Consider the following 12,818-nt stretch of genomic DNA (forward strand, 5'->3'; position numbering starts at 1 on the left):
TGGCAAAAAATCTATTTTCTAAAATGTGATGTTAAAAGTTAATATGCACTCTCAATTTTCAGATTTTTTAAAATTTTCTAATATAATAGAAGTCATTAATCCCAAAATTTTATAAATGTTAGGAAAATTATGTTGGGCCTTGGCTATCTAAATAAAAACGGAACTCTAGGAGATTATCTCTGTTATAAGAGATTTAGTTTTCTATATTACTAGTTGATATTACTTCAACTTAAAAATAATTTGTGACTGTTTTACCATAAGGGAGAGAGGTGCGTTTCCATTAAACACAAGGAAAGGTTTAAAATTTATGACATGAATTACTGTTCAAATGCAGAAAAAAGCACATGCAATTTTTCATTATTTTAACGAATTTTTAAATTAATAATTGTATTTTATAAAAAATAAGAATGTTATCTCAACTGAGTTTTAACATATCTTTACATTTGTCTATTTAATGAGTTTTGCTTTTTAATTATAAAGAAAATGATCTTTGATTTTACTGCTCTGCTTTTGTTGTTGAAGCTTCTTTGCTTTATTACAGTACACGGAGTATGGGAGGAATGGTCACCATGGAGTTTATGTTCATTTACATGTGGTCGAGGCCAAAGAACAAGAACAAGGTCATGCACACCTCCTCAATATGGAGGAAGGCCATGTGAAGGACCTGAAACACATCATAAGCCTTGTAATATTGCTCTTTGCCCAGGTGAGCCTATTCTGCATTTGGTTATGTTTGCATTATGTGCTTTTTATATGATTCCTAGTGTACACAAGAAATATTAAGAGTACAACCTTCATTCAGTCACGTTGGGAAATGTGTCCTTTTCATTGTATCTTGCCTAAAACTGGGTACTTTTCTTGATTCTATCATATGTAGTACTGTAGAATATGTCCTTTAGTGTCAATCAACATTTACCTTTATTATATTTCTACAAATGTGTATATTAATATTTTTCACTAAGATTTTTATCTGCACTTGGCTTTTTCCTTCTGGGAAAATTACAAGGAATCCTAAAGACTTGAGATTAATTATTGCCTTCACACTGGAACTAGGGAGATCTGATTTAGAGCCAGTTCTTCCTATGTTATTCTCTTACACTTATTCAATTAGGGAGTGGCAATGTACCACTGACCATGTGCTAGGGAATCAGACTTTCTAGATCTCTTGCTGGATGCATAAAATGGCTAAATTATAAACAATTTACAATCTTTATGGGATTATGAAGTCTATACAGTCTGTTCTTAGAGTGTATTTATGTTATCTTAAATTTTTAATTTTAAATTTAAATTTTTAAATTTTTCTTTCCTTTAAAATGTTTCTATTCTATTTTATCTATCCTTGATAATTAATTTCACCCATCATGCTAGAGGGAAGCCTTCACAATGCTGTCATTTAGTTTATTCAAACATCAAACAAATTCCTCCAAAATAAATAAGAATAATGTCCAGCTTCAAAGGACTTACAAGTTATAGAAGAAAATTCACACACATAGATGATATAATCTCTCAGTGTTAGCAAAGACACATTTTAAAGAAAGAGATAGACATGAATGGATAATTGCAAAGGCTAAGATGGCAAAGATCAGTATAAGTAATCGCTCTCTTCTTGGGGAGATTTTCTCATTAGCCCATTTAGTCACATATTCTGCATGCAAGCAACATAGCTGGGATCCCAGTACTGTTGTCCTCCAAACATATCCTGAAACTCACCCTCAGTCCCACTGACCCTTTAAATACCCCCAAGTTAATGTCCTGAACTATGAAGCAATGCTTCAAAGTCCTTCTGGAAGTTTTAAATATATAAAACGTGAAGAATATGAAAAACAATCCAATGTGTAGATATGCAAAAGTCATCTAACAAACTTAATTGTTCCCTTCAGAGAAGGACTACTAGGTTCCTGTACTTAATGACTAGAATTAAAGATGAAGGCAAATAATTATAATTACATTATTTTACTGACTAATATAAATATTTCCTAAAATTTTATGAATTCTGTGAATTATGAATGTAACTTATGAGTTAATATTCATACAATTATGAATATTAGACGGTCAAAACCATGATTACTTATTTGTTAACCAGTACTAGAAAATCTATTTATGAGATCAGTAACACTCTGTCTTATTTCTCTCTCTATAAACACACAGGCAGGCAGACACACACATATGTAGTGATGCCTTGTGCTTTCAACAAAGATTTGGAAAAATTTATACTTTTTAAATTTTTAAAAATTTTTTTCAATGCTGAGCTGTAACATTTACATAGAATCAAATATAGTTTACTCTTATTTGTCCATGAAGTGCAAAGAAATAGATAATATGGAGAAATAAAAGACAAGAACTAACTATAGAAACTTTTTAAATACTTTTTTGTTACTTCTTTTATGTCAGCTGGACTTCATAAATACAAACATAAAAATGGCGTTCATTGGTTAAAATATTGTGAACCAAGTTTCTCATAGTCTACTTTCCATTAACTTTTCTAGGAGCAAAATCCTTAGATATCAGTAGAGAGGCTATGTTACAGTTCAGATGTGAAAACTTATTTTCTTAAGTTGATATGGTTGTGGAACTTTATCACTCAAGTAGTAACACAAGTTTTTAAGCTACTTGGATATTAGTGGTATTATCTTATCATTGGAAGCACTCTAAGTCCAATAAAATCAGATGGCTTTCTTTCATGTAGGTCCTTTGTTTTTGTGCATTATGACTATATTATTTGTAAATGTAGCCTAGCTCATAGTCTCTCATAAGTGAACATATGGGCATATCCTTGAGTACTTAAACGTATCATGTGCCATTTCTGACTTCCGTTGTTTTCATTCTTGAATTTAGTTGCATCATAAAAGATGTAGAATTCTTATCACATTGTATCCCTATGAACTTAGTATCTGAAAGTGAACTCTAATAACTAGGATTTTTTTAAGTTTCCAGGCTGTGCCAAAAAAATCGACGTTATGATTTTAAAATATGTAGGTTTATTTGGTGGAAACATTTGAACTTCTCTTTAGAACTCATCATCTTATAGCTGAACTCAGGCACCTTCACTGGGTATGAAAGCATCATCAACTATCAATGAGATGTAAGGCACAGCTGAGAACTATATATAGTCCCTGATTTCAAAAGTTTTCCTTTCCATTCAGAAGATTCAGACATAAGCATATGCAAAGTTGAATGCACTTCTGAAAACCTCATATAAATACGCTAGCTTCAATGAAAGATGGTAACTTGAGGATTCAGTGGTTTCAGGCAACATTTTTTCTAACCATACTACATGATATCCCTAAGCTATCACATTAAAGAATAAAGCTGTGATAGGTACATCAGCAGTGAAGAATGTAGATCAGGACCTGCACTAGAGTGTGGACAAGAGGAGGACAGAAGAAACATGTAAAACCACAAACTGTGTCTCCCACTACTCACTACTTTTGCAGGATTTGACGGGGTGGGCTGTGGTAATAATGGGCAGTGACATTTTTGTGTGGGATAATGTTAAAGCATTATAGTCGTAAAGCTTCCTGCTTTTAAGAAACTGCATGAAACCACTCTAGCGAAATAGACACTATGTAGGAATGACATGCATTGTTTGTATCAAACAATGAAATACTTTTATGTATTCAGAGTTTGATATATGCCTATAAGTAGATAATATGCTATCAGATTCCTTGCTGAGTCAATGCACAACTTCCTCCCACTTCTTTTGAGGTGAGAGAAAACCATTGCCTGGGATCCATATAAGGAGGAAGGAAAATGAAGGTATAGTATTTCCTAGTGTGAGTTGTTAGTTACTAATTTGCATCCCCTGTCTGAGAACAGGGGGCTGATACTAATGAAGCAAGACAGGCAAGAGGCATAGAGCAACAAAAGGAATTTCCTGGCTCATAAACATAACGTGGTCTATTCCTTCTTTTGTAATCTATACTAATAATTACAATATTATGGAAAGGTGCATGTTTGTGTGTGTATGTGTGTGTTCAGTGGTCTTTGTGATCTGTTTTACTTATCTCACCAAAGTTCTGGTGGTCCAAACTATGTTTTCTATTTTCTCTGAATTTTCATTGTAGTCATTAATTGATAATTGACTTCTTAATGGTCAATTCTCAATTAATAATTTACATATTTGAGGATAAATAAATTTTCTTTTATTTCCTGTTTCTGTCTCCATGCAACTCTATATATACCTGGTGGAAACAAGAAAAATTACTATTAAGTGGACTTTCTTGACATGAACATATCCAAATTTCTAATATCCCAAAATTTAAAGGACATTTTCTATGTCTGTTTCATAATACATTGATATGATGGAGGAAAGTGATCTTGGACTTTTGCAAGAGAACACATATTTAAATTTAGATTTTTACCTTTTAATATAATTGTGTCACTCATCTAATCTTCAGTTTATTCATCTGTAAAATGGGGACAATAGTAATACCCACTTCATAGGACAGGTATTACTATTGTAATGCTATTGTAATACTATTGTAATGGGGTGGACTTTGTGAGATGCTGTAAAGTAGAGAACCTGATAGGGAGCAAATACTGTGAAAGTATTAATAGTAGTATGTTAACGCCCTTCAACCAAAGTTCATCAGAATCACACCTGTAGCTGACCTAGCTGAATTTGTTACTCTTGAGAGTGAGGGGAAACTAACATAGGGAACTGTGGGGATCTCAGCAATGGAGTGTTTGAATTACTTAAGGGATTTGAGCTTGTGTTAAGTGATTTGGCAGAGGGTTTAAGGAAGCGAGCGGCCTTTCTTCTGAACCGGATGCTGTTCGGAAGGTGTGACAATTCTATGGTTGGATAATAAACCTTAATAAATCATCTAGTTGAAGGGAAGACCAGCCATAATTGGTAAAGAAATAGCAGTCACTATATTAGCTGAGAAAGAAGAATATTTGGTACTTTGTGAGTTGCACTGTGACCTTGTTTTTCTCTTTTAAGTGTCATCGTATGCTACTGATGTTTTCTGATATGGTTTAGGTCTAACTAGAGATAACAGTTTTTCTGTGAGCATCAGGCAAGCTGCTAATTAGGTCTAGCTGTAAGTGTCTTTTTATGGTGATTCCCCCTCTATGGTGATTTCATCACTTTAGAACCCTCTGTCCTTAATGGTCTTGATTTTTATTAATATTTAACAGGAGAAAAGTGTCGCACATAATGGAAAGTTGCATTTTCCAGTATGACTACCATTAAAATTATATAGATATATATACCCAAAATAAAATTTATATAACCATTTCCAAAATTAAACACTTCGGGGAACATAAAAAGCTTAAGATCTTAGTTAAAAGCCTGAAGTTTTATGCTAATTTTCTTTATAGCTTTTTACTTTATAGTAATATTTTCCCCTAGTCAGTAGTTGAATATTAGAGGAGCTAATGATTTAAGTTTAGTTCTTACTGTTTTCAGCGTGGACACTTCTCAATCTGATATGTTTCCATGCAGTAGAGTATAAATAATATAGGGGACAAGGATAAATAGTAATTGGGTGACAGATTAAAGACTAAAATAAATGAAAGTTCTATTGGTAAATAAGTCTTCATTTGTATACTGACATATATGTATAAATGGATTTAATTATATGATTCAGTGGAAAAAAGAGTGGTGTGTTTTTCAGAAGATATGGATTAAAGTTCAGTCACAATCCTTAATTAAAATATTTACTTGGGCAATTTATATACTCTATTTTCCAATTTCCTTTTTTATGAAATGGAGTCAGTATTAATTACCCCTCTATATTACAGGATTGACATATTATTATAATTAGGTAGAAATACTTTGAATAGTAAAAAATCGATGTAGAGGATTTTTTAATGATTTATATGAATATATTACTTTAAAATTAAGAGATTTTGGAAGAAATAGGTCAAATAAACTAGGAGTATTATGATAATTATTGAGCTCTACTGTCTTAGTCATAGACTCAAAGGGATTCTTCTCCCAGGTTTTTGCTAGGAAGAAATACTCTCATACAAGCTGTGTCAGTCTGTTGGGCTGAGCAGTGTCACACCTGTCAAGCTGCATTTGAGAAATGCTTTCCTGGGAGCCCAAACCCTGCCAGAGGGATGCTGCCATGTTGCAGATTCCAGATATATTTCCTACTCTTACAAACTCTAAGAAGAGAGAAAGAATCACCTAAGAGTAGGGCCTCATAAACAGGTAGACCCAAATATTTCTGTTATATAGAGCGAGAGGCTTCAGTCTGCTATGAACCTAAAATTTTGGTCTACAGCATCTATGGGAGGATGCCCTGCCCTCAGTCTCTCTGCAGGGTGCCCTTCTGGTGAAGACAGTGAATGGAAAGATTCTCAACATTTGCTGGAACTTGGTTCAAAGGTCCCTGATTGTGTTTGCATGAGGTTGTTATAATTTGTAACTCAAATACTGCCTCATTAACCTGTTCTTTAATTGGTATGGATTTTATCTTCTTAGCCTTCTAGCCTGTTGTATGACAATTATATTTGTTTTATGTCATTTTAGATTTTGGGCATTATTCCAGTGCTTTTTCAGTTCTTAGCTTAAAAGATTTTTAAATTAATTGTGTCTTTATTAATCTTGGCTTGCTTTCTTTTACCATTTAATATTTTTTCTCATTCAAACTTTAACTTATCAACTTTTTTATCCTTCTTAGCCTTACCATTATCATTTGTTTATATTTTAATTCTAATTTTTAAAAATGATGTTGCATTTTTATTTTCCTCCTATGTAGTTTAGTATAAAATGGCAAATGGAAGACAGATTTTTGCTTCTCAACATATGCCCAAAGCAAGAGGTTGTACTCTGTTTTTTTAGAGACAGGGTCTTGTTCTGTTACCCAGGCTGGAGTGCAGTGGCATGATTTTATCTCATTGTACCTGGGAATCCTGGGCTAAAGCATCCTCCCACTTCAGCCTCTTGAGTAGCTGAGACTACAGGTGCGCAATACCATACCCAACTAACTTTATTTTTTATTTTTGTAGCAACACGGTCCCACTGTATTTCCCAAGCTGATCTTAAACTTATACCTCAAGCAGTCCTTCCATCTCAGCCTCTCAAAGCTCTGGGACAACAGGCATGAGCTACTATGCTGGGCAGAAGTTGGACGCTTGTACATTTCAGTCTTGTGTCCCGAAAGAGTCTTTACAGATCTCTGGGTAACTCCCAACTCAATACAAATCTGAACTCTCCAACTTTGCCATCACAAAATGAAATAACTTTAAAGCCGGTATCCAGAATTTTTCTCCCCCTTAGTTCTTTCCTACCTATGACTTAATCAATCAAGAATATTCAACCCAGAACAGTTGCTGAAATGTTAGTTTTATTATCCAAAATATTCACAACATAATCGAATTTGTGGTTCTTTTTACCTAACCTATTCTAAATTGCCAACATTTACTGGTCAGGATGTAAAAGCAGACTGAAAACAATATATTTATTAAAATGTATTATAGAATTTAATTTGGCCCTTGTACAAAGAATGCAATTTTGTCTTCAAAGTCAGCCCAACTGCAACTCCATATGTATGGTGGGAGGAGGTTCATATAACAAAGTAGACCCCAGGAACCTAGCAATTTAGTCTTTGCAGTTTTAACTCTTCCAGTTTCAGAAAATCTGGTAATTTGTCACACTGCTGAAGTGAAACTTTAATTGTCCCCAGTATGACACCGGTATATAAGGAAGCATGTTACAGGATGGTAAGGCAGGCTGATCTCTCAGCATTCTCCCAGCTTCAAAACACAGCCTTATTATTCTTGATTCTTAGTCACTTTTGTAGAATGGCTCAGAAAGCAATAGACTTTTGGAGTTTTTAAATTGAAAACTAACATTAAGAAAAAAGAATCCAACTGCAAGTGCTTCTGATGAGAAAGAAGAGAAATTGAAACAGCCTAAGAAAGTGTTGATTCTGACCTGGCTACATATGAGAGAAGAAATTATGTATTCTAGTTCAGTGTTTATTAAATGGTGTTCTATGAATTAAAAAAGAAGTTAGGTATTACATTTCAATTAAATTTGAGAAGTAAATTTTTAAACAAAGGTTATTTATTGCAGTACTCGCTGCTTTGTGTCTAAAATGGCATTCCAAATTTAACCTCAAAAAGATAGAAATTTTGATTTAAGGGCTATAGACACCCAGATTGTTGAACACTAGTCTAACCCAGTTCAATAAAATGATCAACCCTTTACCTATTTGATTAAGCCAAAATCCTAAAAGTCAACCTTAATTTTCTATTTTTCTGCACCCTACCACAAACCTGCCAGCTCTACATCCAGAAAACATTGTAAATTCATCCATGTTTTTTCTATGCCCACTGATGCCACCATAATTCAAGCCACCATCAGCTCTCTCTGGACTACATACAGTATAGTCCCCCAATATTTCACAGTACGCATTCTTGCCCCTGTACCATCCGTTCTACACAAAACCACAATATTAGGTTTTAAAATGTAAATTCTATCTTATCACTTCTTTTCTTTAAAATCTTTTCATACTTTGCATCTTCCCTGGTCGCATGGCCTATAGGGCCCTATAAGATCTGGCTTCTGCACAGCATCTGAACCCATCTCTTTCCACCTCTCCTTTTCCAGGATCCCCACAAGCCCCAGCCTTCTCTCTGTTCCTGAACACAGATCTTCACATGCCAACAGATATTTTACATGTAAAAGATTTTTTAGTGCCAAAAATGAGACATTGTTTAATTTTTAATTTTTCTTTTCAGTGATATTCTGGATTTTTAAAAAATTATTAGTGAATTTATTTTACAATCCTCAGCCCCATAACATTTCTGGAAACACTAATGTCATTTTATTGAATAAGAAAAAAATGGAGGTCAGGGAGGCTTTGGGGAGGTGGAAATTAAGAGTTGGCTCTGTCCAGTGATTCAGACTCAGCTCTAATATCGTCGTCTCCTGAGACTGCCTGAGCACTCCCTATCACATCGCCCTCTTTATCACGTTGTCTTCATAACACCTCTAGTGAAACGCTCTGGTTTATTCATTTACTCGTTTATCATCTGCCCCTACTACAGCCCCCGGACTGCATGTTCATAAGAGCAGAGCTCAGCCAGTCCTTATCACCACAGCTCCCCCATGGCGCAGTTGAGCAATGCCAATCACAGACTAAATTCTCTATAAATCTTTACTCCTGTGTGTGTTACGAGACTCCAGGAGGGATTGTGGAGTGTTTACGTTTTCCCAGCTTACCAGGGAACTCTTTTCTGACAGAATGCTGAGATGTGAATCAGTTTTCAATAGAAACACAGTTTCAGAAAGAAAGCTTTGAGGTATTTTTAAATTCGTAGGTTTGCAATGACCCTGAGAGGTCCCTCTTACAAATATTGGAAGTAAGCCATACACAAGGAGCAGGCATTGAGTGGGGAGAGACATTGATTGTCTCTACTACCTCTCTGCTGAGCCCGGTAAAAAGTCAAGCCTGCATGCAGGGTTGAAGGAGAAGCAGCTTCCTCACCACTTTAGCTCCCCAGTTAAACATCAGATAACAAGAAAAAAGCTGTTCCTTCACATCTTGGAGAACCTAGATGAGTGGTTATAAAAAAAGAAATAGAGATATATAATATGATAAATTGTTTTTATTTTTACATTTCTCTACATTTATCCCTAAAAGATAATGCACAAATTCTATCTGGAAATGCTTAAATATCCAAAACAGAACTCTTAATTTCTACCCCCCCAAAGCCTTCCTGTTCTCTATTTTTTTTCTCATTCAGTAAAATGACACTAGGGTTTCTAGAAGTGTTATGGGGCTGCGGCCCATAAAACAAATCCATTAATAATTTTTTTAATCCAGAATATCACTGAAAAGAAAAACTTAAAAATAAAACAATGTCTCATATTTGACACTAAAAATTATATATATACATAAAATGTCTATTGTCTGTATATATGTATGTGTGTATATATATTACATGTGTGTTTATATATATATAGTCTGTTGTCTAGTTTTTTAAGTTAAATTTATATATTCATCTCCTACCTGACTTTTCAATTATCTGTTTTCTCAATGATTTGGACTTGACACACTAAAGAAATATTAGGCCTTTCCTCTTTTGTTTTTTATATCCAATGAGTTATTTTGTCAAGCCAATTCCTTCATAATGGTGCAATTACACCAACATGGCACACATATACATATGTAACAAACCTGCACGTTGTGCACATGTACTCTAGAACTTAAAGTATAATTTTAAAAATTTAAAAAGCTTGCAAAAAAAGTGCAATTAACTTTCAAAAAGGATATTTTGGTTCTCAGTGTAAAATAAAATCGCAAAAAATGCCCACTTGATGTATCTTCAATTTTATTATTTTTTCTGTTACTGACTTTGTGAACAAAACTGACCCCATCTAAAATACATGTTTTGTTGATGTTTATGGTAGCGTTGAACCTCAAATTGCTCCTCAGATTTCTAATATTAACTCACTCTTAAGCTTTAACATTAACACAGAATATGTACATGGTCAGAAAGGATTGAACAACTATAACTACAAATATATGAATTTAAAGTCTCAAAACAATTTTATTATTATTGATGCAGTCTTATTTCAGTAAAAGCCTGATGAGCAAAACACTTCACAAATAGATGTTCTCATTCTTCCTAATATCATCTCAGCAATGTCCTTCCTAATTCTTCATAGAAATTCAATCCCCTGCCAAATTATCTTCTGATTTCGACATTTGACTTGCACATTCTAGATGCCACATCTTCGCTAGACACTCTTATTCTCTCTTTGCCAGAAAACATATAACTATTGCATTCATAATAAATCATACTCAAAATTTACCTTAAAGCAGAATACTTAAGGACATCACATAGTCCTTTATTCTAGTCACTCAGCACTAAGATTAGCTTAGCAGCACCTAATTCACCTTTGTTAATGTGCTGCTTTCTTTCTGAATGTTCTCAATAATGTGCGTAACTGTACATCCTTTTGCCAAATAGATTGTAAGGTGTAGGGCATGAATCTCTTTTTATAAACCCTTCTCAGAATGCTTAGGATGGTGAGGCTTCATACTGCAAGCTCAATAAATGTTATCTTTGAATAGAAAAATTCTGAAATGAAAAATGCACTCACGTTTAAAGCCAAAATAGAGGGGAAATAGATAATTTATAATATCCTATTGCTTCACTAGAATTTTCTTTTTAGTCTGGAAAATAGACTACATAACCAATATGATTGTATCAGGCACTTTTAATAAAGTGAGATGCTAAAATTACATTAATGGAATGATTAAATTGGCATTTTGTGATTTTTAATCTCATAAAGGGTTTATTAATTACAGCTGGATACCTGTTAAACAATCTCTTTTTAATACCTACATGTAAGGCTTGAAGTTAGATTGAAAGTACTTATTATATTCTGCCAGGCTTTCTTGTTTATTTGGATGGATTTTCATAGCACCATTAGCTTATTTTGAAACTTTAGATTTGTGGTGAATTCTCTTTCACCTGTGATCAAATTGACTAAGAACAATGAACTGATCTTGGAAGAAAGTAGACATCCACAGACTGATGCATTTATAACATTTACATGCTAGTTTGCACATTCTAATCTGGAAAGTATTTTTGGTTAAATCCTTTGCTTATTTCTATTTTGTGGCATATGGGATTGTGCCTTTGTCAATGCTGACTTTGTCTAAATTGTCCATAACTCACCACTCTATGTCTATTATAATTACATCCCCAGTAGATGCAGTATGTCCTCTGAAAGCCTAAATACTTCATGTTTCATGTTAAGATGGTATTGTCTTTAAACATTTATGTATTTATTTATTCATTTGCATGCAGAATGTCCTAAATTATAAAATTTTTGAGGTTAGTATTTATATTCTTTTATTTCTGTGTATCTTGTTAACACCTATCACAGTGTCTGATGACTAATAGATTCTCAAAATTATTTGAATGAATGAATACATGAATCTCAATTTGAATCTCCCAAAGATAAATCAAGCTGAACAGTCTATATTACATTCCAGTCATCAGAAAACAGCCATCTAAGAGTCACCTGGATCCTCTCTTTGCTTCAGCTCCCATGGCCAGTTCTTCAGTTTCTTCTTACCACCCGTTCCTAGTAACTTTCTAATCTCTCCAAGACACTGCATCTGCACTGCCTCATCATCACAGCTCAGATCCTTCCCAACTTCTGTAATTTGTTCTCCATCCTACACTAGATCTGATCATAGTATTATGGTATTATGTATTATTTAAATCGTTCAATGGCTTCTTTTTTTTTTTTTTTTTTTTTTTTGAGACGGAGTCTTGCTCTGTCCCCCAGGCTGGAGTGCAGTGACACAATCTTGGCTCACTGCAAGCTCCACCTCCCGGGTTCACGCCATTCTCCTGCCTCAGCCTCCCAGAGTAGCTGGGACTACAGGCGCCCGCCACCACGCCCAGCTAATTTTTTTGTATTTTTAGTAGAGACGGGGTTTCACCGTGTTAGCCAGAATGGTCTCGATCTCCTGACCTTTTGATCCGCCTGCCTCAGCCTCCCAAAGTGCTGCGATTACAGGTGTGTTCAATGGCTTCTTAAACACCTGAGAATAATATCCAAAATCCTTAACACAGCTGATGAAAGTTTTTCATAATCTAGCCTCTCTCTTTTTTAAAACTTCTGCAATCTCTCCTAACTCAGCACTCTAGATGCCTTTCACAATGACCTTCATCCAGTTCCTGGAAATGCCCATGATTCTTCTTCCAAAGATCTTTGTATATTCCTCTGCATGGAACATACCTTTATCCTAAGTATTTTCTCTTTATCCTTCAAGGCTTGCCTGAAGCCTCAGTTTGTCAAGAAAGACTCTCTGGACCTTCCAAAGTCTTAT

At 34.4% G+C, this 12,818-nt stretch overlaps 1 protein-coding gene across 5 annotated transcripts in view; it reads left to right on the plus strand.

Moving 5' to 3' along the window:
* Positions 1-12,818, plus strand: part of ADGRB3 (adhesion G protein-coupled receptor B3) — a 753,008-nt gene that overhangs the window by 306,773 nt on the left and 433,417 nt on the right. For all 5 annotated transcript variants that reach the window (XM_016955757.3, XM_054686001.1, XM_054686002.1 and 2 more), the window contains one exon: positions 542-706. In XM_016955757.3, coding sequence (XP_016811246.2) covers positions 542-706 — 165 coding nt within the window. The remainder of the gene's footprint in view (positions 1-541; positions 707-12,818) is intronic.

Source organism: Pan troglodytes, chromosome 5 (genome assembly GCF_028858775.2).
Source record: "Pan troglodytes isolate AG18354 chromosome 5, NHGRI_mPanTro3-v2.0_pri, whole genome shotgun sequence".
In the NCBI taxonomy this organism is placed as follows: domain Eukaryota; kingdom Metazoa; phylum Chordata; class Mammalia; order Primates; family Hominidae; genus Pan; species Pan troglodytes.